At 38.5% G+C, this 27023-nt stretch overlaps 1 protein-coding gene across 1 annotated transcript in view; it reads left to right on the forward strand.

Annotated features, from left to right (window-relative positions):
* Positions 1-25539, forward strand: part of GTF3C4 (general transcription factor IIIC subunit 4) — a 34753-nt gene extending 9214 nt beyond the window's left edge. Inside the window, exons 2-5 of the mRNA XM_036751840.1 lie at positions 10535-12358; positions 15073-15203; positions 16685-16773; positions 21685-25539. Coding sequence (XP_036607735.1) covers positions 10535-12358; positions 15073-15203; positions 16685-16773; positions 21685-21749 — 2109 coding nt within the window. The 3' untranslated portion in view covers positions 21750-25539. The remainder of the gene's footprint in view (positions 1-10534; positions 12359-15072; positions 15204-16684; positions 16774-21684) is intronic.
* Positions 25540-27023: the final 1484 nt, after the last annotated feature.

A 27023-nucleotide genomic window follows, 5' to 3' on the forward strand; every position in this document is an offset into this window, starting at 1 on the left:
GTGCAGGGAATGGTATGGGAGGCCTGAAGAGAGAAGGAAAAGTTTGAAACAGCTACTGTGGTTCAAGGGAGAGGAAATCAACTAGGGAAAATCAATGGGATTGCCTTGTTGCACTGAGGACCCAGAGTGAAATAAGCTGATAAGAATTTGTTAAGTTGATTTAAAAATAATGATTTTTTAAAAAGTCATAGTATTCTTAAAAAGAAGTTTCAAGAACTTGACTCAATCTCTAGTTCAAATCCTGCCTAAGTAGTACTGGAAAATCTTTATTCTCAACTCTTAATAGATATTAACCTGGGTAAATTAATGATTTTCCATTTCTTATTAAATTTGGTATGCATATCACATCACATAAGCCACCATTTCAATAGGCATCCTTGTTAGAGGAACTATGATTATATGGAGCATGAATGCTAAATTGTCTCTGCGGATCTAAAAGAGGCCCCTGTGGGTTTAAACTATGATATATTGGTAGGGAACGTGAAGAAATCTGTATTTGTCTTTTGGTTTTTCTGTGATGGTGGTCCGTGGAATTTAAATCTTAACTACGTAAAATGTTACAAGCTTGGCTGTGGTCCCCCCAAAGTAGACCTTCTTACAGTGCAATTTTCACTTTGGACTCTGCTTCAAGGTGGAGTTATAGACACTTTTGTGGTTCTTGCTCTGTAAGTCTGTGATTCATGCTTCAGAAAGACGCCTGTAATGCCAAACTGGGAAGAGAGCTAAGAAATCAGACAATTCAGTACTTTCATTTTACAGATGAAGAAACTGACGCCAAGAGATATAAAGTGACTTGTCCAACAACAAGACAACCAGTTAGTTGCAAAGGCTGGGAGAGAATCTGGGTTTCCAGAGTCCTAGCCCAATGCTCTTTTTATTTCACAGTAATATATCCTTCTTTAAGAAAGTCTGATTCGTAAGACAGATATTAGGAGGCATGATTGTCAACATTACAAAATTATTAACTGGTGAGGAGGCTGCTGTTCGGTTGTTTTCAGTCTGGTACAACTCTTTGTGATCCCATTTGGAGTTTTCTTGGCAAAGATACTGTAGTAGTTTGCCATGTCCTTTTCTAGCTCATTTTACAGATGAGAAAAACTGAGGCAAACAGGGTTAAATGACTTTCCCAGGGTCACACAGCTAGTAAATATCAGTGGTCAGACTTGAAGTCAGAAGATGAATCTTCCTGTTTCCAGGCTGGCACTCTATCCACTGCACCTCCTAGCTGCAGGGAGTGGGGAATCTTTAAAAGGGCTGCTCTCTTTGTGTATCTAAGTATTGGTTTACAGATTTGTTACTTATTTTTTGGCTGAGGGAGGTAGATGGGGGTGAAAGTAAGATGATTTTATCAGCTCTTGAGAAGCGTTGTAGTGGAATACAAATTGTTATACTTGCAATCCAGTGAGAGTTGGGTTCAAATGTCACCTCTAAAACTTGCTGGCATTATGACAAGGAGCGCCAGTCACCTCCATTCCATAAACACTTATTAAGCACCCAAGAATGACTCATAGACAGCACTTTACTGTTTGCAAAGTACTTTGCATACATTAGCTCATTTATACCTATAACCCTGTGAGAGAGGAAGGAAAGATATTATTCCCATTTTACATATGAGAAAACAGGTTCAAGTGAGAGATGGACCTGAAGAATAATCACGGATGACTGGATGTCAGCTTCTAAGAAGGTCTTTAATAGAATGATGTAGATTCTGTGCTTGGCTCCATGCCATTTAAATTTTTAATCATAGCTGGCATACTTGTAAAATTTGCAAATGCCGCAAAACTGGAATGAGCAGCTAACATGTTGAATGATAGGATGTCAGTACTTCTCAATAGTCTAGAATACTGGGCCAAAACTAAAGGCCCAGTTATTCCCTATTATATTCCATTTGTGTTCAAAGAATTAACTTTGCAGATAGAAATAGGGAATGTGTAGCTAGCAAGAAGTTAATCTAAAAAAGATCTCTACATCATAGAGAACTTCATACTCAGTATGAATTGGTGGTATGATATAGCAACCAAAGGTAATAGTGTATACCTCTACTTTATCTCAGTCAGCCCGTATCTATGGTATTGTGTTCTATTTTAGGAAAGATATTGATAAGCTGGACAACATCCAGAGGAGTGGCCAACCTGGGAAAGGGTTTTCAAATAATGTGGGGTGAAGATGTTTAGCCTGGAGAAGAGAAGACATGATAACTATCTTCAAGTATTTGAAGGACTGGCTTGTGGAAGGATTAGACTTATGCTTGGCCCCAAAGGACAGCACTAGTTAGTAGGTGGAAGTTGTAAAGAGGCAGATTTCAGTTGTAGACTGTCCAGTTTGGCTAGAACGTAAAATTAAGGAAAGTAATATGAAATAAGATAGATTGGAGCCAGATTGTGGAGGGGATCTTTGCCTTCCTGAGCCTCAGCTTCCTCATCTATAAAATAGGGATAATTGTAATGATCAAATGAGGTGATATATCTAAAGTTTTTTTGTAGATATTAAAACAATAAATACAGGTTAGCTTTGGAAGAAAAATTGTATCCCCAAGTTTATCTAATACTTGAATGCTTCCAGTGACAGGGAGCCTTGCTACTTTGTAAAATAGTATATTCTATTAATGAGTAGCCATGAATGTTAGTAAATTTATCCTATATTGAATCAAGATATTCCTCGTGGTTATTTCCAACAATTGTTTCTTACTTTTGTCCTCAGAAACTATACAGAATAAGTATAATTACTCTTACATGATAATGGTCTTTCATATTTCGCAAGACATTTATCTCATCTGCCTTAAATATTCTCCTGTCTAAATTAAACATTTTTTTAGTTCCTTTAGTTCCTTCAACTGTTGCTCAGGTGAATTAGTTTTCAGATCCCTAACCATCTTGGTGCCCTTCCTTTGGACCCATTCCAGTGTGTCAGTGTTCTACTTAAAAATGTGATACGCAGAACTGAACACATTCTCCAGATGTAGTCTGATAAGTATAGGTACAGTAGAACTCTTACTTCCTTTGAACACTATTTTTATTAACATGCCAAAAAAATTCATTAGATTTTAAATAGTTCTGTTCTACCTTGGGCTTATCGAGCTTATGATCAACAAAAATTTCCAGGTAGTTTTCATGTGAACAGCATTTGGCTGTGCCTTTCATTCTTGTACAGTTTTTTTAGCCCGAAATGTAGACTTTATATTTGATGCTTGGGTGGATTAATGATTTTGTGATATAGGTACTCCTTTCACCAATGCATATTGTTGTTCCTCTATTCCTTCTCATTCCATGTGACTTTTACCCATGCTTTTTTATAAATTCCTCAAGGACAGTCTACCTAAGATGCAGGAGACCTTACACTTGTATTTCTAATATCTAACATTTCTAATATTAATAATAAATATGTTTACCAATATACTACAACACAGGCTACTTCCCTGTTGCCTACAAACATGACTGTGTCTCCCCCATACATAAAAAACCCTCACTTGATCTAACTATTTCTCTGTATCTTTCTTCCCTTTTGTTTGTCCTTCATTCTCGAAGAGGACCATGACAGCAGGGAGATGATGACATGACTTGCATTTGACTTTGATTTGAGTGAGGGAAGGCTGTGCAAGGTCACTAGCCTCACTTACTCCTCCAGAGCCATCTGGCTCCAGTGGCCATATATTCATCAGGACTACTGGAGATGGCCCAGGACACATTGGGAGACCCTGGCCCTTTCAGGCTAAGGTCTTTTCAGGTTCTCACTTTGAGTGAGGCCATTCAGTGAATAGGCCTCCCTAAGAAGTGAGTCAAGGATTGGTCCCTTTAATTAAAAATTAAAAAAAAAATCAAACTGGGAGAAGAAGGCCTTCAGTTGCTGGCCAAAAGAGAAACGGTACTATTCACATTATTCTGAGCCAGAAGGGCCCAAAAAATAGCCAGTAAGTGGTGCTTGGGCAGGACCTATTGTTGTCCAATCTATGAGCTCCAGAGCAAAATAGGTTTTAAGGTCTAAGAGAGAGAGACAGACAGAGAGAGAGAGAGAGAGAGAGAGAGAGAGAGAGAGAGAGAGAGAGAGAGAAAGGGAAAAGGAAGGGAAGGGAAGGGAAGGGAAAAGGAAGGGAAAAGGGAAGGGAAGGGAAGTGGGAAGGGAAAAAGGAAAGTGGAAAGGTAAGGTATCCAGCCGGTAAGTCCCAAGTTAACTAGGCATCTTTCAGCCATCAAAATTTACCTTCCTTTGAAGAGGACAACAAGAGGGAGAGGACAAGCTGAGCTACCCAACTGGCTGGGTCCCCATTCAAGCAGCTCAGACCACTCACAGGTTGTATTTGTCCTTCATTCTCGAAAAGGATCATGACATCACAGAGATGATGACATGACTTGCACTTGACTTTGAGTGAGGGAAGGCTGTGCAAGGTCACCAGCCTCACTTTCTCCTCCAGAGCCACCTGGGTTCAGTGGCCAGATATTTATCAGGACTACTGGAGATGGCCCAGGATGTAGATTGGACAGCAATAGGTCCCTACCCAAGCACCGTTTACTGGCTATTTTTTGGGCCTTTCTGGCTCAGACTGAATGTAAGTAGTAACTGTTTCTCTTCTGGCCAGCAACCCTGAGGGTCTTCCCCTCCCAGTTTGAACTGTTTTTTTTTTTTTTTAAATTAAGGGGGCCATCTCTTGACTCACTTCTTAAAGAAGCCTATTCACTGAATGGGCGTTACTTCAAAGTGAGAACCTGAAAAGACCTTAGCCTAAAAGGGCCAGGGTCTCCCATTGCATCCTGGGCCGTCTCCAGTAGTCCTGATGAATATCTGGCCACTGGAGCCAGATGGCTCTGGAGGAGAAAGTGAGACTGGTGACCTTGCACAGCCCTCCCTCACTCAAACAATGTCAACTGCAAGTCATGTCATCATCTTTCTGATGTCATGGTCCTCTTCAAGAATGAAGGACAAATACAACCTGTGAGTGGTCCGAGCTGCCTGAATGGCGACTCAGCCAATTGGGTAACTCAGCTCATCCTCTCCTTCTCCTTTTGTGATTAAACTTCTTGAGAAGGATGTCTACAATTAATGCTTGTATTTCCTTTCCTCTCATTCTCTTCTTAACTCTCTGGCAGTCTGGCTTCTGACCTCATCATTCAACTGAAATTGTGCTCTCCAAAGTTATCAGCAATTTCTAAATCAGCATGGCCTTTTTGAAATCTTCATTCTTCTTGACCTTCAACCTTTGGTTCTATCTATCATCCTCTTCTCTTTGATACATTCTTCTTTCTGGGTTTTCATGACATGTTCTCTTAGTTCTACTACCAATCTGATTACTCCTTCTCAGTTTCCTTTACTCCATTTTTACCCAAGTCACACCATTAGCCACTGGTTTCTCTGAAGGGGCTGTCCTGGTCATCTTCTGGGCCATCTTCTCTTCTCACTTTATACTGTTTTGCTTAGTGATCTCATCAGCTCCAATGGATTCAACTGTCATCACTATCCTGATAATTCTCAGATCTATTTATCCAGCTCTAACTTCTCTCCTGACCTCCAGTATTGCATCTCCAACTACCTACTGGACATTTTGTACTAGCTGTCCTGTAGACATCTTAAATTCAACATTTCCAAAACTGAACTCATTTTTCCCTTCCAACCACATCCCCTAATTTTCCCTATTACTTTTTAAAGCACCACTATCATCCCATTCATCCAACCTCACAACCTTGGTGTCATCTTTAAATCCTTGCTCTCACCTACCATATTTAATTTTTTGCCAAGTTCTGTCAATTCCACCTTCACAACATCTCTCTTCCATATCTCCCCATTTTGTCCTTTGGCACTGCCACTACCCTGATGTAAGCCCTCATCACCTCATGTCTGGATTATTGCAATACCCCTCTCATTGGTTTCCTTGCCTTAAGTCTCTCCCTTAATCCATCTTCTAGTCAGTTGCCAAAGTGATCTTTCCATTATTTCTCCTGAAGGATTATATTCAATAACACTGGGTAGGTGATTCTTGGTTGTAATCCTAGCTCTTTTGCCTTCTACAATATCTTATTCTAAGCCCTCCAATGCTTTAATGTAGAAGCTGCTAAATTCTGTGTAATCCTGACTGTGGCTCTATGATATTTGAATTGTTTCTTTCTGACTACTTGCAGTATTTTCTCCTTAACATGGGAGCTCTGGAATTTGGCTATAATATTCCTGGAAGTTTTCATTTCAAGAGGTGATCAGTGGATTTTATCACTTTCTATTTTACCCTCTCAATCTATCAGGGAAGTTTTCCTTGATAATTTCTTGAAATATGATGTCTAGGCTCTTTTTTTTAAAACATGGTTTTCAGGTAGTCCAATAATTCTTAAATTACCTCTCTCTGAGATCTATTTTCCAGGTTAGTTGTTTTTGCAACGAGAGATTTCAGATTTTCTTCTATTTTTTCATTCTTTCGATTTTCTTGATGTGTCATGGAATCATTAGCATCCACTTGCCCAATTCTAATTTTTAAGGAATTATTTTCTTCAGTGAGCTTTTGTAACTCCTTTTCCATTTTGCCAATTCTAATTTTTTGAGGAGTTGTTTTCTTCAGTGAATTTTTGTATATCTTTTTCTATTTTTTGTGCTTCTTGTACCAAGCTATTGACTCTTTTTTCATGACTCTCTTGCATTCCTCTCATTTCTTTTCCCAATTTTTCTTCTGCCTCTCTTATTTTATCTTACTCTCTCCTTTTTGAGCACTTCATTTGGGGCCTGAGACCAATTCACATTTTTCTCTGAGCCTTCACACGTTAGGTGTTTTGACATTGTTGTCCTCTTCTCAGTTTGTGTTTTGATTTTCTCTGTCACCACAGTAACTTCTATACTCAGAGTCTTTTGTTGTTCTTGCTTTTGCTCATTTTTCCAGCCTCTTTTGTGTCTTTTAATTTTATGTTTAAGTTGGGCTTTGCTCCCAAGTTTCTTGCTGTACCGGGGTGCTGGACCTCCCCACTGGCGTACTGTGCCAGGGGCAAGGGACCTTGCTGCTGGCCTGCTGCTCTGACTTGCACCAGGGGCCAGGGCCTTACTGATGTTTTGCAGGGTACAGCCTGTTGCTGGCTTACCTGAACACTGACTGCACTGGACTATACTCCCCTTTTACCCAAGTGAGATAAACCTTTCCTACCAACCTTCTAAGTTGTCTTGGGATGGAAAATTGTTTCACCTTGTCCTTTTGTTGGTTATACTGCTCCCAAATTCATTTTCAGGCATTATTTTATAGTTGTTTGGAGGTAAATTTAGGAGAGTTCAGCTGAGTTTCTGCCTTATTCAGCCAAAGTGGTCTTTCTAAAGTGTAGACCTGTGTCACTTCCACACTCAGTAAAATCTAGTGGTTCTCTATTGCCTTCAAAATCAAATATAAAATCCTTTGTTTGGATAAATAAATGCTTGTTGCCTTTTCTCTATTTGGCTTTTAAAGTCCTTCATAATCTGGTCTCTTCCTACCTTCCCAATCTCCGTACATTTTCATCCTCTCTATATAGTCTGTGATCCAGTGGACACCAGCTTCCTAGCTCACAGCATTCGTAGAGCACATTTAAAATGATCTCAGTTCATTTGCATTGACTGTGCCCATGCCTGGAATGTTCTCCTTTTCTCTACTTCGTGGGTTTCTTGGCTTCTTTAAAGTCTCAGATCACCTTCTACAAGAAGCCTTTTTCAGTCCCCCTTAATAACTAGTGCCTTCCCTCTAAGGTTTTCTTCAGTTTATCCTATAGATATCTTGTTTTTAGCATAATTGTTTGCATTAAATTTTGAGTTCCTTGAGAACAGGAACTGTTTTTACCTTTCTTTGTATCCCTAGTAAAGTAAGCACAGTGCCTGACATACTTAACAAGTGCTAATAAACTCTTGTTGGCCTGTTGACTTAATGTCTATTAGTTGTCTTCATATTTATCCCTCCTAAATTTCATCTTGTCTGGTTCAGCTTATCTTTTCAGCCTGTGGAGATAATTTTGAGTCTTGATTCTGTCACTCAATGAATTAGCTATTCCTTCCAGCTTCATATCATCAGTAAATTTGACAAGTGTATCTTGTACACGTTCATCCAAGTCATGCAGAAGAATGTTGGACAGGACCAAGTATAGAGCCCTGTGACTTAGCACTAAAAGTGCTTCCACATTGCTATTAATCCAGTAAGCAACACTCAGTGGGTAGGTTTGCTCAACCAGCAACAATTACACTTAATTATACTTCCGTTTGACCTCAATTTCACAAGGATATTATGAGACTTTGTCTCATTCACAAGGATATTGTGAGAGATTTTGTCACAAGCTCATTATTAGAGGTCACCCAGGTAGGAAGGAAGTAATAAAACAGATTCAAACCAAAGTTCTCTGACTTGAGTTCCAGCACTCTTTCCATTACACAACCTTGTTCTGTACTATTCTTTCCAGTTTTTTGTACAGATAACTTAAAGTCTGAATTCATTAAACTTTGTTGGAATCAAAACATGCTACAATGACAACACTTTTCTGTTCTGCCAATACAATAATTCTATCAATGAAGGAAATAGGTTCATTCGTCAATGTTTATTTTCCATGATCACTGCACACTTTTCTAAGTGCTTCAAATCCATTTATTTAATTCTTTGTTTTAGAATTTTGCTGGGGAACAGCCTGGAACTTACACAAGCTAAAATGTCCAGAATCCCCCTTTTCTCCCCTTTTTTGAAAATTGGGGATATTTCTTAAAATATCCCCCATCTTCTAGAGCCTTTCCTATTCTCTCACTTGTCAAAGCTTATTAACAGTGGTTCTGTTATTACACTCATATTTTCTTTCAGTACTCTAGAATATAAATCTTCTGTGCCTAGAGATGTTAATTGATTTAAAGTTGTTGGGTACTTTATCTTTTCATATATTTGGGGCTCTAATTTCATCTAAACTATGTTTGTTCTACCCTTTTCAATTAAAGAATTTTCCTTGATGGAAAAGATGGAAGCAAAATTGGAGCTTGAGTGCTACTGTTACTTGCCTACCCTCTCATAATGAACAGTGCACCCGCCCCTTAACTCTTGTTCTTTTACTTGCTTCAGATATAGATATTATTCAGATATTGTCATCCTTACTATTTTCTACAAACCTCAACTCATTTTGGACTAATCTAGCCTTCCTGTCGTTAATTTTAGCAGGTTTGTGCCACTCTCCTGTATCCAGAGGATTATGGGATTTGGAGTTAAATGGAACCTCAGACCATTTCCCTCATTTTATAATTGAGGGAACTAATGGCTGAAGAGGTTAAGTAACTTGTTAGGGGGCAACTAAGGAAGTTAGTAGCAGAACTCGGTTTCAGAGCCAGGCTGACTGCAAACCAGAGCCCTTTCAGTAGAAACCCTACTTGTTCTGTATTTCTCTTTCCATTGTTTGAACAGTTCTGAGTCCATCAGAGAGTTTCTTGTCACAGGGCTGAATGTGTTAAGTGTGAAGTGAATGTTACAGACAGTAAGAATTGTAAGTTCGGAAGATGGAGAGATGATTCAGGATTAAAATGGTCAGGGAAGCCCTTGTACAAAGACGTGAGATTTGAACTGAGCCTCCAAGGGTGGCTAGGAATTGAGTGAGGGAGATCTTCCACATTTGGGGAACAAGAATGCATAGGATGTGTTTGGGGGACACTGAATAGACCTGGCTAACCCAGGTTAGAGGTCACCTATAAGAGGGCCATGGGAAAAAATAATCAAACCAAGGCATTGAAGTCAGCTGTGAGAATAATTTATGAGTGAAATTTCCAATAAGAAACTTAGAGGCACCATTTAACCACGAACACTTGTCATTGAAAAGTACTCATTCTGCTACTGCCCCCTGAGGTCAGGTGTATTCTAGAAAGGTTTTTGTTCCCTAAAGGAATGTAAAACATCTGACACTTAACTATATCTAAGAAATATGCCTTCTAATGCACTTACTGTTTTGTGTTGGGCCTAGCTGAATGCTGTGTTGGTATTTGACACCTATTATTTTATGGCACTAAGAACCAGCTAACCATGCAGTTTTTCCTCTTCAAAATAAAGTGGAAGGCCAAGTTGTTAATAATACTTACTGTTTATTTAAAAATAATAACAGCCAACCTGGGGTGAGTAATTTTAGTTGACCCTTGGAGAATGTAAGTGCACTATTCTTTTTTTAATATTATTTTTGTTGGTACATTTAATCTTACTATCATAGATGAGGGAGAAGTGAGGGGGTGGCCACCACTCCCCCCTTATAGATTGAACCTAAGAGATATGACAAAGAATGACAAGTAATCAAAAATATCTGATTCATTGGCTTCATCTGACATTATATACAAAGATCTGTCCCCATATCTCTCTGTTAGGAAGGGAATAGTGTGTTTTATTTTATATTCTCTTAGATTTTCAGTTGTTTTTTATTTATGTACCCTTTTCTTTTGAGTGCCCAGTTTGCCGCAAAAAAGCAGAAGCAATATTGAAGGTATTCATTTATTTCTAATCTTAATATGAATCACTTGTTTCATACTAAATAATACTGTATATTTACATTGATCTGAGATTGTGTTTATCTAGTTTTTAAAAATATCTTTTTTCCCTCCTCAGGTTGGTTCAAAAAAGGAGGTTGCTGAATGTAAGGAGAAATTTGCCACCTCTAAGGACCCCACAGTCAGTCAGAGCTTCATGCTAGATAGGGTGTTCAATCCTGAAGGAAAATCTTTGCCACCAATGAGAGGATTCAAGTACACCAGCTGGTCCCCAATGGGCTGTGATGCTAATGGGAGATGCCTGTTGTCAGCATTGACCATGGACAATCGATTGACCATCCAGGCTAACCTCAACAGACTGCAGTGGGTACAGCTAGTTGATCTAACTGAGATCTATGGAGAGCGCCTTTATGAGACCAGCTATAAGCTCAACAAAAATGAAGCCCCCGAAGGAGATCTTGGGGATTTTGCAGAGTTTCAGAGGAGACACAGCATGCAGACGCCAGTACGGATGGAGTGGTCAGGCATTTGCACCACCCAGCAGGTCAAACACAATAATGAATGCCGTGATGTTGGCAGTGTTCTTCTGGCAGTCCTTTTTGAAAATGGAAACATTGCAGTGTGGCAGTTTCAGCTCCCATTTATTGGCAAGGAATCCATCTCTTCATGCAACACAATTGAATCAGGGATTACCTCTCCTAGCGTTTTGTTTTGGTGGGAGTATGAACACAATAACCGAAAGATGAGTGGGCTCATTGTGGGGAGCGCTTTTGGGCCTGTTAAAATTCTTCCTGTTAACCTCAAAGCAGTTAAAGGCTACTTTACATTAAGGCAACCTGTTATTCTATGGAAGGAAATGGACCAGTTGCCAGTGCACAGCATTAAATGTATTCCTCTTTATCATCCTTACCAGAAATGTAGTTGTAGCTTAGTGGTGGCTGCTAGGGGATCCTATGTGTTTTGGTGTCTTCTTCTGATATCCAAAGCAGGTCTGAATGTCCATAATTCCCATGTCACAGGACTCCATACACTACCAATTGTTTCCATGACCGCAGACAAACAAAATGGTACAGTATACACATGCTCAAGTGATGGAAAGGTGAGGCAGCTGATTCCCATTTTTACAGATGTTGCATTGAAGTTTGAGCACCAACTGATTAAACTATCAGAAGTATTTGGCTCAGTAAGGACTCATGGGATAGCGGTAAGCCCCTGTGGTGCGTACCTGGCAGTCATTACAACTGAGGGCATGGTCAATGGTCTCCACCCTGTTAATAAAAACTACCAGGTTCAGTTTGTAACTCTCAAAACATTTGAAGAAGCAGCAGCTCAGCTCTTAGAGTCTTCAGTTCAAAACCTCTTTAAGCAGGTAGACTTATTAGACCTGGTACGCTGGAAAATTTTGAAAGATAAACATATCCCTCAGTTTTTACAAGAAGCCTTGGACAAGAAAATTGAAGGTTCCGGGTCTACTTACTTTTGGCGTTTTAAACTTTTCCTCTTGAGGATTTTATACCAGTCAATGCAGAAAACCCCCTCAGAGGTCTTATGGAAGCCCACCCATGAGGACAGCAAAGTCTTAATAACTGACTCCCTTGGGCTGGGCCATGCCGAGGAGGAACAACAGGAAGAAGGAACTTCTTTCAAACAAACAAGCAAGCCAGGTGGTCATGAGAGAAACAAAGAAAGAGATGCTGAAGATGGAGCTGACAGCTCACCCCTCCAGTCTGGAGATGCAGGTCGTGAGCCAATGGAAGAAAAGCTCCTTGAAATCCAAGGAAGAATCGAAGCTGTAGAAATGCACTTAACTAGGGAGCACATGAAGAGGGTGTTGGGGGAAGTATACCTGCACACGTGGATCACGGAGAACACTAGCATCCCCACCAGAGGACTCTGTGACTTTTTAATGTCTGATGAAGGCTATGATGACAGAACAGCTCGGGTAGGTTATAACTGATGACGGCAGTTACACTGTATGAAATGTCGGCATTTCCCTCCATGAGAAAGACATAGCCATAACAGGATTCTTAAAGTGTACCCTTTGCTTTAGCATTTCACAGAATAGTCTTTTACATTATTGGCACTATAGTAGAAAAATTAATGCATGAGACTCTGGGTGAATGCAAGATGGATTCTTAAAAGAAGGAACCTAGCATCAGTGTAAGGCTTTTCTAGATAAATGGGTACAAGGAAGCTGCATTTAGCAGGGTATGTACTATGGGGTGGTCCTGACAAAGCAGATGAAAAAGATTATTGCGCCCCTCTCTGTCTTTCCCTTTTTACTTCCAAATGTTAGTTGCTGTATTTTGGTTGTTTTTCTTCTTAATAGGAATTCTTTAGGAATAGAGCTTTTCCTAATTTAGCAAGCAGGGGCATGCAAAATATACAGGAAGGGTTACCTGCATTATTTTTTTTAAAGACAATAATAATAAGTAGAATTTACATGGCATTTAAAGTTTGCAAAGCACTTTACAAATATCCTATTTTTATCCTCGCAACAACCCTAGGAGGCTGGTGTTAAAATTATCTCCATTTTACAGGTGAGGAAACTGATGTAGACAAATTCAAAGCCCTCATTGTCTGTTGCTTTTTGCCCTAGTGATTTGCTGTCATTGTTTAAAGTCTTTCTCCAGTATAAATTGGGGGTATAAAGTTCAAATATTATTACCCCTACCCCTCATGTTAAACCATAAATCTGTTTGTGTAGTGTAGTCATAGATTACTTGTTGCTGCTTTTTTCCAAAGGGCTGTATGATCTCTTGACTTGACTTATTGCTCAGGTACAATTCAGAATGTTCATTAAAATATTTACTAGTCTTATTTAAGTTTTTTTAAAGGCTGTTTTAAATATTTAATTTTACTGTGTCTTTATTGTATAGTATTCAGTGCAGTGATTTTATAGGGCCCCCACAATTACTTTAGTCACCACTAGATTAAAATGTAAAGTATTGTAGATGTTTTCACATGTTCAAGTTATATCTTGTTATTGTTGTTGCTTAGACAACAGCTAAAGGCAGCTAGGTGGTGCAGTGGATAGAGTGCTGGGCCTGGAGTTAGGAAGACTCATCCTTCTGAGTTCCAATGTGGCCTCAGACATGTAATAATTGTGTGACCTTGGGCAAATCACTTAACCCTGTTTGCCTCAGTTTCCTCACCTGTAAAATGAGCTGGAGAAGGAAATGGCAAACCACTCCAGTATCTCTGCCAAGAAAACCCCCAAAAGGGGTTACAAAAAAGTCGGACACAACTCAACAACAAAACCCTAATAAAGTACTTTTCCTCCCTAGAATTTAAGGTATTTTATGTTGACTAATTTATTTGACTGAAATTTGGTGTGCTGGCATTATGTTCATATTAATGTGGTATAGCTCTGGACTGAGAGGTAAGAGACTTCACATCACCAATTAATTTGTTTTTGTCGTCTCTTCACTATTAACCTCCCTTAGTCTCAACCTGTTCCTCTCTAAAATGGAGGTTCTGACACCTGTTGTATCTATGTTACAGGGATGTTACATTAATTAAATGAGATAATACATGTAAAAGCACTTTGGAAAAGCTATTGGTGGTATATAAGTTCAAGGTCATGTTGTTGTTTGCCAAGATTTTGAGAAATTTGATTTTTTTTTTTTTGCATGAGTTGGGCAGCCACCACAAAGCCATTACGAAAATGAGAAGTTTCTACTAAACTTGTAAATTTCTATAGTTCATAGAGTTTAATGTGTGATATTTAGTGATTTTTTAAAAAATCCAAAATGTATGTATAAGTGACTTGGAAGTTATTGTAAGTATTCCTGTCTGTTACTGCTGCTAAAAAGGGCTAACAAAACACTGCATGTCACCAAGAAGGATATTTCAAAACAAAACAGAAACTCCTGTAACTCTGGGCAAGTCACTTCATCTCTCTTGATCTCAGGTGCCTTACCCATTAAATAAGGAGGCTGAACTAGGTGGCCTCTGAGGCGCTTTCCAGCTCTGATTCCTATTCTCCAAACTTTAAGCTGCCCCTTCTATTAAAACTCTGGTGGGATTCAATGCAGTTCTGGTTTTTACCATTTTTACCAACAGAATCCTAAGCTATATGTACTATTGATCTGACCCAATATGTCAACTCTTACTTGTATGTTCTGATAAATTATTGTGAGATAAAGTTACATTTTTTAAACTCCTAATTGTTGATTACCAAGACTGACATCCAGATGGATTTTTCTAGCCTCTTAAGAATAAGCATTTAGATTGTTTTACATAGGAGATGACGTTTTGAGCTACATTTCCTAACCATGACATTTTTCACAACCTGTAACAAAAGCTTCAGGTCCCCATTTCAAAAATATTTAAAACGGTGGATGATAATACGTTATTTGCTTTTAAGGGTCAGTTTTTGCCTTAGTGAACTCAGTCTGTGTTATTAATATACTACCATGAATGTCTTCTATTTCGTTCAATATTTCTTTGAGTTAAGTTGGTCAGTGGTGTAAGTTCTTCCTTTTCAAGTACCATGGTTAGCCAATAGAGAATTAGAAGTCTATCCATCTCTTTTATCACATTGGATTTTAAGTTACTTTTTCTTTATTTTAATGGAACTTTTCCTTCTGAGGCATTCCCCTTTCAATAATGCTACATTCACCTCTAACCACTGCTGCTACTGTGTCTTCTTAGGTACTTATTGGGCACATCTCAAAGAAGATGAACAAACAAACTTTCCCTGAACACTGCAGCTTGTGTAAAGAAATTTTGCCATTCACAGATCGTAAGCAGGCAGTTTGCTCTAATGGGCACATTTGGCTTCGGTAAGTGGCTTTAAATCACTTCTGCTTTTGTGCTGAGTCCATGCTTAGCACACCACCTGGCACATAGTAGGTGCTTAATAAATGTTTATTGATTGAGTGATTGTTCCCCTTATAGACTAGAGCAAACAACTGCCACTGATGTTCAAGTCTTGCCCACTAAAGGAGATTGTTGTTCATAAGTTTATGTGGGGGAATGACTATAATTTTGGTAGAACCTGCCATTGATGCTTTTTCATCTACAAGCTAAGAAAGGAACACTTTAAAATAGAATTTCAAACTCATATGTAGTTTTCTTATTTATTTGGTTAGGGTTATTTTTTGTTTGTAATTGACTTGCTTTAAATAGCTTATTATAGAAAGTTAAACCTTTTGTGCATTTTACATTTTGAACAGATTGGTTCTTTTTTTTTTTTTTGAGGGGGAAGGCAAGGCAATTGGGGTTAAGTGACTTGCCCAAGGTCACACACAGCTAGTAAGTGTGTTAAGTGTCTGAGGCCAGATTTGAACTCAGGTTCTCCTGACTCCTACTCACTGCACCACCTAGCTGCCCCAAGATTGGGTCTTTCACAAAGGCAATTGTTTTTTTCTAAGAAGAAAAAGGTAATGACAAAATGTAATCTCTAAATACTAGTACTGGGCACTTGGGGTGTTTTACTGTTAATTCTTCTCCCTCTCATCCTTTATTCAATATTGGAATTGTTTCCCTCCTTATTTTCCAAGAAACATTCTCTGAGTGATCTGGAATGACCTATTATATATACTGCATCATCCCTTTGCATCCCATCTTTCCTCACTTAGAATCAATGGATCTTCTCTATCTATGTTATATCTTTTATGTGTTCTTTGTTATTCAAATTTATCTATATTGCATTTTCCGCCTCTCCCTCTCTTCTTTCTTCATCCCTCTCCCCGCAACTAGCTCATAAACTTCTTCAAATAGAGATGTTGACTAATAAAAATCACAAAACTCAGTAGTGTCTAGAACATGCATCTTGTATGCTCTATAAATTTTTTAACTTGAGCCAGAGGATTTCATGGTCCAGCCATCTATAAGGCAGATTTTGAATTCTTTCCAGACTAGGCAATGTCCTTTGAATTAACAGACAAATTGGAAGCTGCAGTTAAGAAAGATCCTGACTATCCATAGTTACCTCTCATCAGTACCATTTCTTTTGACTACTGTTGCCTGAGCATAACCCTCCATGAGACCTTGCCCCATTAATCCCATCCCCTATTCATAAACCTTTTCCTTGGTGTATGCCAATCATATGGGGTCACAACGAATGTAGTTTTTAGTAGTATCTATGCCTAGATGCCACTTTGAGCTTGTGATTATTTTTGTTCTTTCACCTTGGTTCATATCTTTTCAAAATAATTAGCTGCCCATGGTGAACCTCCAATCAAATACCATACTGCTCTCAGAGTTTATTGGTTTGAATCTAGCAAACTTTTTCTCATGACAATACAATGTCTTCTTTCAGGTGCTTTTTAACCTACCAGTCCTGCCAGAGTTTGATATACAGAAGGTGTTTGCTTCATGACAGCATTGCACGACATCCAACTCCAGAAGGTGAGTGAGTGTCTTCCCTGGCTTGGAAGGATGGGATTAAGAATGCTGGCAGAATGCCCAGTCATCAGTATAACAACTCAGGTCAGGCTCAGAATCATTTTCCTGTTATGCAGGCAGGGAGTGAAAGCAAGGATAATATTCTGCTCTTTACAATGTTATTGTTTAGCCACAGCTCTAATTAGAAAATGGTAATTGGACAATGCTGTGTCTAAGTATATATTACATTTACTATGTGAATCAAGTGGCTATGTGGTTTGCTATGGTGAGTGATGCTGTGTCCACAGACAGTAGGCTCACTCTGAAATATGACAGGGTTAGGATTTGGTTTGCATGTGCAAACGTATTTCATTGATTAAATAAAAAAAGTTCAAATGAGATTCTTAATGCTGTTGTTCCTTGGATATAAAGATGACACTACCATTCTTCAGTAGGTTAGTTACTTTGAATTGTTTTTCCAGCAGTTAAGAATTTGTGCTGATCCAACTCTACTCCTTTTTTCTTTCTCCTGCTCCTCGATATAATTTACTATGTCCCATTATGTCTAGTTGCCCTCATTTATATGGGAAGAGAATACAATATTTTAAGATAGGCCTTCTAGGGTTTTTTTTTAATACGTATTTATAAAAATATTTTTATAAACATTATCTCCTCTCTGATTGTCTCTCCCATTGGAGCAATTTTTTTAAAAATTTAAAACTCCCATAACAAATATGCATAGTCCAGGAAAATAAGTTCCCATATTGGTGATGTAGAAAAATGTGTTTCATTTGTATTTTAAGTCCATCATTACTCTGTCAGGAGATGGTCGTTCCTCAGTACTCCTAGTTTATTATTTCATTGGTTAGAATTTTAAATCTTTCAGAGTTGTTTTCTCTATATTAATGTTGTCCTTGTATAAATTGTTCTCCTAGTCCACTCACTTCACTCTGCAACCCTTCATGAAAGTCTTTCTAGTTTCCTTTGAAACTGTCCCTTTCATCATTCTCTATGGCACAGTGATATTCTGCTACATTTGTATGCCATCATTTGTTTAGCCGTTCCCCAATAGACAGACACCCCCTTAGTTTCTCTTTTTGGCTACTGCCAAAAGAGCTGTTGTAGGGTGTTTTTTAACATGTATGTAATTCCTTTTCCTCTTGCTTTGATTTCTTTGGGATTTGGGCCTAAGGTTTGTAACTTTGGGGGCATATTTCTAAATTGCTTTCCAGAGTGACAGGATCAGTTCACAGCTTCACCAACAGTGCCCCAGTGTACTTGTTTTTCCATAGTCCCTCCACCATTTCGCATTTTCCTCCTTTTGTTGGTTTTCTTTGCCAATCTGATGGCTATGAAATAAGACTTCAGAGTTGCTTTAATTTGTATTTCTCTAATTGTTAGTGATTTGGAACAGTTTTTATGTGGTCGTTGGTAACTTGAGTTTCTTCCTTTGAAAATTGCCTGTTCTTTGACCATTTATCAATTGGAAAATAACTCTTAGTCTTTTATCTTTTTTTTTAGTTTACTTACAGCACTTTTATTTTTCCTTACATAATTAAATGTTGGGCATTACAGTTCTCAACTCTTAGAATGACTTACAAATTTGGTATTCTACTGTCTTGAAAACATTAAGGCAACCACAGAAATCTTACATAAATTAACTAGATGCACAACTTTATAGGTTGTGAATGCACTTTTTTGCAACTCAAGGTTGGGTAACTTAACCCCATGACATTGGGGGAAGCAGTGGGTTAGGGGTAGAAAAAAACTGGCTCCTAAGGCTTGGTTTCAGTATGTGTTCCTGCTAGGATGATGGCAAGATATTATTTAATAACATATGTGATAAACTCTTGCCAGCCTTAAGTCATCTTTTTTAGATGCTGGAATTCTGACCTTTAGATTACCCGTACAGACCTGATTCTTTATAGAACTAAACTGTACAGCTGTTGAGTATCAATCAGTATCTACTGTATTACCATATTATCAGGTCAATTCCCTATGAAAGCTAACTCTTATCCTTACCTGTCGAAAGGAAGTGACCTGTTATCAGGGTTTAAATCAAAGATGTGTATAAGGTATGCTAAAATGTACACCAAGGGAACAACTATTAACTTGAATATGAGGTCAAGTCAGTAACAATTCAGCAATCTAAAAAGTGCCCATATTTGTCTAATATCAGATACAAACTTCCTCAAGGACAAGTTTCTTTTCAAAAAAGGCTTATTCCAGTTTCATGATGCTATTATGAGATGTATAGTTGCCAGGGCAAATATATACTTTGTGAATAGTCATGCACTATGGATCTGCTATTGATCTGCTAGCAGTCCATTTGGAAGCATTTGTGGTAGATGATGTGGATGGGCCAGATTCATCGTATTCCTACTTGCTGATCCACATCTGCTGGAAGGTGCAGAGAGAAGCCTGAATAGAACCACCAATTCAGATTAAATGCTTCTGTTCACAGGGAGCAATGATCTTCAGTTTCAGTGTGCTAAATGCCAGGGCTGTGCTTTCTTTCTTCATTCTGTCAGCAAAACCAGGGTACATTGTAGTACCACCAGACAATACCATCTTGGCACATAGATCTTTTTGTATATCAATATCACACTTCATGATAGAATTGAAAATGTTTTCATGAATGTGACAGAATTCCATATCCATGAAGGATGGCTGAAAGAGGGCCTCTGGACACCTGAAACTCTCCTTGCCAGTGGTGATCACATAGCCATTAGGAAATACCTACCTCTTCTCCAGGGAAGAGAATCAAGTAGCAATGGCCATCTCCTGCTCAAAGTCCGGGGAAGAATAGCCCAGCTTCTCCTTGAGGTCATGAATAATTTCCCCTTTCAGCTATGGTAGTGGAGCTATGCCCTCTTTCTGTCAGTATCTCATGAGGTTATCTATCAGGTCATGGCCAGCCAATACTAAATGAAGGATGGCATGGAGAAGGGCATAATTCTCATAGATGGGCACAGTGTGGGTGAAACCATCACCAGAGACCATAATGATAGCAATGGTACAGCCAGAGGCATACAGAGACATCACAGCCTGAATAGCAGCCTACATGGCTGGAGTGTTGAAGTCCTCAACATAATTTGTGTCATCTTCTCTCTGTTGGCCTTGAGGTTTAAAGGAACTTCTATAAGCAGAGCAAGGTGTTCCTCAGAGACTACACAAAGCTCATTGTAGAAGGTATGATGGCAGATTTTCTCCATGTCATCCCAGTTGGTAACAATGCCATGTTTAATGGGATATTTCAGAGTCAAGATAACTCTCTTGCTTTGGGCCTCATCACCAGCTTAACTGTCCCATTCCCGTCATGACACCCTGGTGTCTTGGACTTCCAGTAATGGAGGGGAACACAGCCTGAAGGGCATGATTCCCAGCAAAACCAGTTTTGCACGTGCCAGAACCATCACTGATGACAAGAACATCAGTTTCTTCTTCCATTTTTTATTTAATCTGAGGCTTCACGTTGTCCTAGTTAGAGAAATTAGAGCTGGGAGCAGGGGTGGGGAAGAGAGGGAGACAAAAAAAGGGGAACATCCAAAGGAACTTAACAAGGTGCTTCCAGCTACCAATGAGTGAATGTTCCTTATATATCTTGGAATTGAGGCATTTATCAAAGAAACTTGCTGCAAATATTTCCTGTTTCTAATTTTAATTGCATTGCAATTGTTTACGTAAAAACTTTATAATTTTATATGATTAAAGTGTTTTGTTATATTCAGTGACCTTCTTTTGCTTATTTAGTCCTAAACCCTTCCCTTATCCATAGATCTGAAAGGTAGTTTCCTTCTTACTCTTCTAAATTGCTGAGGATGTCACCATTTATGTCTAAGTCATGTATGCATTTGGGATTTTTCTCGATAAATGGAGTGAGATGCAGTGGATCCATACTTTTTGACTGATTGTAGGTAGTTCCCTTTAGCACAGACCAGCACAGCCTGTGGCCTGTCAAAGGATTTTAGATGGCCTGCGAAAAATGTAGAGGGTGTTTTCCTCTAAATTTTGTGCAGGCTGCCCGAAATCCTTTAGTGGGCTGTAGGTTGTCCAGGCCTTCTTTGGCACATATTCATTAAACGGTTTGCTAGTTTGGGGCCACAAAGGGCAGTTAGTTGGCATAGTGGATAGAGCACTGGGCTTGGAATCAAGAAGACTCATCTTCATGAGTTCAAATCCAGCCTCAGATACTTATTAACCATGTGACCCTGGGCAAGTCACTTAAACTTGTTTGCCTTAGTTCCTCGTATTTAAAATGAGCTAGAAAAGGAAATGGTAAACCACTCTGGTATCTCTGCCAAAAAAAAACCCAAATGAAATCACAAAGAATTGGACATAACTGAAACAACTCAATGCCGATAATGGTATTAGGTACATTTTGTGACCACAGAACAGAAGACTTTTTAACTAGCCCAGGTTGATATCAGACATGAGACAATTGACTTTGTTAATGGTCTTTATTGTGCAACAACAGATGTCTACCATTATACCTGACTGATGGGGTCTCCTTTAACAAAAGTAGAAACACAGATCATCATCACCTCTTTCTCTGCTTTGAGTTGAACCAATCTAATTTTATATTTAAAGAAGTAGGACTGTTGTTTTGCTGAGTATTTTTTTAACATTGACAGCAATGAAAAATTCATAACCTCTTTGCACATCATTATAGAGATAAATGAACTGAACAAAAACTACTAGTTTAATTTATTCAGAGCCACTTATAAAAGTAAGTGTAAAATCTTGCTAGTTGGGAAGAATGTGTAATGATGGGTTAAAAGATCAGAGAAGGGAAGTGACTTGTCTAAGGTCACATAAATGATTCATTTTTAACTTCCTTCCTTTGTTTCTCCATTTCTTTTCTCCCCCTGTACTCTGCTCTCTATTGTGATTTATAAAATCCATGTTTGATACCCCTTGTTTTCCTTTTCACAGATCCTGACTGGATAAAGAGGTTATTGCAAGGCCCTTGCCCATTCTGCGACTCCCCTGTTTTCTAAATGACAGTCATGGGAAGATGGAGAAGGCAATTGTTTTGCTATAAAAAAAAACTTCCTTTGCCTGAAAGGAAGAAAAAAAAAGCACAGGAGTAAACTTTACCTAGATAAGAGGAGAGATGCTGTCCTCATTCCTATAAATAGGAAATTGGAGACTCCTGTCTTAGAGGCTCAGTTCCCTCTTGTCTTGAGAGGTGGAAGTGCATCTTTTTTAATATTTCTGGATAATGAGGATTTGCTGAAGTATTTTTGAGGTGACTGCAAGCCCCTCTTACCTAATGGGCACTCTTATTCGGCTTGCATCTTTTGATAGAAAACAGCCTGGACAATAACCATCTCCTAACATTACTGGAAACCAGATGGCTTCTTCGGACCAGCTTGGAAATGCACCTCTTTTAGGCCAAGTTAAACTGGCCCCTTTTCTTCTTCTCTGACTGGAATAGTCTCCTAGATCTGGAGAGAGCTTCTGTCTTCTGATGGCTGGCTTTTCACAGGTCCTAGCACCCAGCATACCATCAAATGTTGAAGTATCCTAAACTGTGTACAGTTTGTTTTGTTTTTTTTAGCAAGTGGCCTGCATGCCTGCTGTAGCCCTTCAGAGAAAACAGAAATTAGCATTTTAGGCCTTGTTTTCTCTCAAAATGAACAAACATCATCCTTTGCCTTTTGTGGTAATACTGCATTGAGACCAAAAGATTGGTTTTGGTGTGCCAAATGAGGATCAGTTGGATGGGACTCTTATTGGTTAATACTCACATATAACATTTTTCAATTAGCTATTCTTCCCATATAATCTGATCACATTAACCAACTCTTAAAAATATATCAGGATTCCAAGTATTCAGTATTCCTTCTTTCATCCCATTTTGGTTTTGAAGTAAATTTATTTAAGTGTTTATATTCTAGGCTCTTTGTTTTCTTTTGAAAGAAAGGAAAGAAAACCACTATTGTATTAACATTATTTTTAGTAGTTTTAATTGTGTGCATTCCTAAGCAAAACTTTTAGAATCTAAGGGAGAGGTATAATAAAGATGATCATAGAGAATTCCTAAGAAAAGGGAATCCTTGTCTGGGTTGCACTGATGCCAAATGTATGTTCAGCCTAATTGAATAGAACCAGGTAACTTGTACCAGATGCAAAATTTCTATATCCTTTTATAAACCAGGGTAATAAAATAATACTTGTCCTTGTTAAAACACGAAATAGGCATTCTGGAATTGTAGTAGGCTTGGATATGTGAATTGAATCATTGGCTCTGGACTTAGTCCATAATTCAGTTATCTTGAGGTGGCTCCCACTTGTGTTGAAAGATGGGTGGGAATAGTAAACATTTATTTCTTCGGTCAGATGCTTTTGGCAATATTGTTACCTGTTTCTATTGTAAATCCCATTTTTTTCTTCCTCCAGTTTGATCTATGGTAGACTGTCTAATTTTGGTAATTAGATTTAGTTCTACAATACTGTTTTTAGCTGTAAAGCACTACAGACTAATGTTCTGTATCCATCTTGGCTAATTTGAGTCAGAGAGCAGAGCACTTGAGCATCCAAGGCGATATCTCCAGAGGCAAACACATCCCTGGGATATCCTTCTGCCTAGCAAACTGGATTTTAATTCCTGGCCTCAAACTCTTGCTCACTGAATACTTCTCCTCCTTGTCTGTATCATTTTGGGAGCAGTTCTAAGAATAATGCTTTTTACCAAGGCTTCAGGATTTCAAACAATGTGGTGATTCACAGGAGAGAGAACTGGGAAGCCACAAAGTTCTTAAAAAATAAAAACTTTGAGTGAACAATCATGTGGCTGAAGTGCCTACAGTATTTTTTTTTTCCACTTGGCCACTGTAAGAATCATGTTAATAAAGGAATTAAGATAAACCATGGCAAGAAATCGCTCAAGTCTTGTTTGTTTGGGGCAAACTGGTTTATTGTGGCTGGTTGTTACCATATTATTAAGTGCCATTTAAAAGTTTGCCATTTAATGTTTATTTAAAATGTCTCTTATTGTCATTGTATTTAATGAACCATGTTTTCTTGAGTACAAGAAATCAATTGAAAGAGAGTCCCAAGTTTCTTTGTGTGTCTTTTTAGAAAGCTATTTTCCAGGTTGGTGATACCTCAAACAGACCAACCAATATATGTGACTAGGTCGTAGCGTTAATTCTCCTTCAATGGAGCCTTATCTAATGAGAATCTTACCTCATCTGGGAAGCCTGTCCCAGGGGAATGTTGAATTGTGGGGAAGAAAGGGAAAGGTTTGAGTTAATAGTCCACCCTCACTTAGCATCATAATGATCCCATGCTATTAGATATATTCTCTTCTGAGGGTCCGCTCATCCTCACAGTATCACTGAGGGACAAACTGGCATTGCTGCCGCATCTTTGGGGTTACTTTCAAAATCTTAAATCGGTGAAACCTTTTAAAATGAATGTCCAGGTGAACTCAACCATTGACCTGGAATTTTGATCATATATGTCACATTGTTTACAGAGAATGTGAGAAGTTTATGGAGTCTTAGTTCATAAAACAAACCTGTTCTATCTGGCTCAAATATGACTGTATAATAACTGTATTTCAGCACTGAAGAGGGTACTGGAGGTGATAACTGCCGCATTGCATTTAAAATGCACTAGCAAAGATGACACGAAACTAGACCTTTCAGTTGAAACACTGTTGCATTTTGGGAGTCTGATATCCACGTATGTATCACATTTTCTCTGCCTGGGGTTAATTTGTCCCTATTATCCTAGATAAGTAATTGATAGCTTGTTATGCTTGATATTCATTCTGAAATCCTCATGTGTCCACCACTCAGACTTCAAGCAATCTCTACCTAGTATCATATCTGCCAAAACTACCAATTATTTTTCATTGTCAGAAGTTATTAGAACCATTGACGATGCTAGTGGTTGAATGTGACATTTTCTTCCTCTCCCCCTAAGTAGTTTATCAGAATGTTAATGTTGTAGCATGTGGGTTGGATATATTAGCAAACTTAACAGGTTAATTAGGTTAAAACAATGTAAAGGGATAAGGATTAAATATTAAATTGTATTCTATTCTAACTATAATAGCCTCAGATAAGACTATAGGGAGGGTGACACTTACTAGTGCTTGTTAAGAGACCTAAACTGAAATGACGGATTTGTAGAACATCTGCTCAGATTGTAGAAGTTGTACTATCTGTTGAATTGACTATTAATTCCTCCCTAGATGAACTAGTGGCATTGATTGCTTTCCAAAAGGGCCATGTCCATCTTGCCTGCTGCTGGTTCCCCCTGCCCTTTTCTCCTTTCTTCCAAAGAAGAATTCTTTAATTTTTAGGTTTTGTGGTCAGTGTAACACAGATTCATAAAGCTAGCTAAACGATTTTTAAGGGTTTTTTTTTTTAATGTGACAAAAGGAGAATTTCAAAAAACAGATCACATAATAAAAGCTCTCCCCCCTTTTAAAAAACTATAATTCAATGGCAATATTTCTTTGGGGGGAGGAATTCATTATTAATAATTTAAATATTCTCTGTTTTTCTTCAAAATATTGTTTAATATGTTACCCTTCCCTGGAGTATTTCTCTTTTAATTGGGGAACAGTACTTTCACTAAAAAGAATGAAATTCCAAGCTAACTGCAGGCATCAGGGCCAGACCATGGTGGGAGCTCTTCCTGGTTTGCGTACAAACCATATCCTATAGGTAGCGGCCTATGCAGCAGGACAGTCAGGTCCTTCCTGTAGTCAGTGTACTAAAACACTATCCCTTCAAAGAGTGATTATGGGGGGCAGCTAGGTGGCACAGTAAGTAGAGCACCAGCCCTGGAGTCAGGAAGACCTGAGTTCAAATCTGTCCTCAGACACTTGACACACTTACTAGGTGTGTGACTTTGGGCAAGTCACTTAACTCCAATTGCCCTGCCTTCCCCCTCAAAAAATTTTTTTTTAAAAAGTGATTATGGGTTTAGGTTGAACCTCTCCTATAATAAAGGAGAAGTAGCTAAAGACAGTAAAAACGTAAATATGCAGCTATTTATTATAAATCCCTAAATGAAGATTTTGTACAGGAATAGATAACCAAAATGGGATTCCTTCAGTTGGGCTAGATGGACAGTGACACCTGGGGCAGAGTCGTAAAGAATTGAGCTGCCTTTGTTAGAATGAAAGGGCACATATGAAAGAGATAAAGGATTCATTTGAAGTGTGGGGCATAGGGAAAAAGTTGATCAGAATAGCCAAAGACAGGATAAACAAAATTGGGGTGATGAATCAAAAGGATGGGAGCGTTGAAGGAACCCATATCTAAGGCCAGAAAGAATACAGGACAGGAGAAGAAAAAAAAAGAGAAATAAAGGATACAGAACAGGATACCTTAGGAAAGGTGAGTTGGCAAGGAAGATGTCTCTCAAAGTTAGCTCACTTTCAACTAGAAGCCAAGTATTGGGGTTAGATTAGACTCTGAAACAAGTGTCCTGGACTTGGGAGCAAGGGCTAGCAGGGGCCTGCCTCTGTCCTTTGTGCCCATGTGACCTCAGGCAGGTCATCTCACCTCTGGGACTCAGTTTCTTGATCTGTAAAATGAGGGGATTGGATTAGATAACTTCTAAAGTCCCTTCCCATGAAGCCCTTAAAAGTGATCTCCTTGTCAGAGTACTTGATAAATTATGCAACTGGGTCTTACCTTCAAGTAGGAAATACTGACTTTTTTTCTTCTCTATTACTTCATGATAGTAAAAAATTCCTAAAAAGTTTTAAAGGAATATTTTCCATGTCAACAGCTTTAACTTTGCTCACATCCTGAAACTAATCTTGTAGTGTCCCTCCTGCCTCCAAAAAAAGTCTGTTTCATCACTCTTCCCCCACATAACTAATTAAAATGACTTTTTGCAACTGGCCTGCTTTGAATTTTTTAAAGGCACTAGCACCTATAAGTCATTGCATGACTACCTGAAACCAGTATGTATTTATCTTAGTGCCCTGCTTTCTTAGGTACTGGTGAGCCTTGGTGATTGTCTCTAGAATCTAATAATATCTCCTGAGAGATTGCTGGATTAACAATTAGATATGTAATAGCTGCTAAATGATCTAGCAGAAATTAAATGAATTCATTCACTATTAGATAATAGTCTCACATTGAGAATATCAGTACCGTTCAGACTTTCATGGAGGCAGAACTGGCCTGTCATGAAGCTAAAGAGTATTTTTTAGATCCATGTGAATTGCTTCAAGGCTAATGACATTACAATTTCCATCCACTTACCTCCCTCCTCCAAAAATTTGTGAATTGTGA

Source organism: Trichosurus vulpecula, chromosome 3 (genome assembly GCF_011100635.1).
Source record: "Trichosurus vulpecula isolate mTriVul1 chromosome 3, mTriVul1.pri, whole genome shotgun sequence".
Lineage (NCBI taxonomy): Eukaryota > Metazoa > Chordata > Mammalia > Diprotodontia > Phalangeridae > Trichosurus > Trichosurus vulpecula.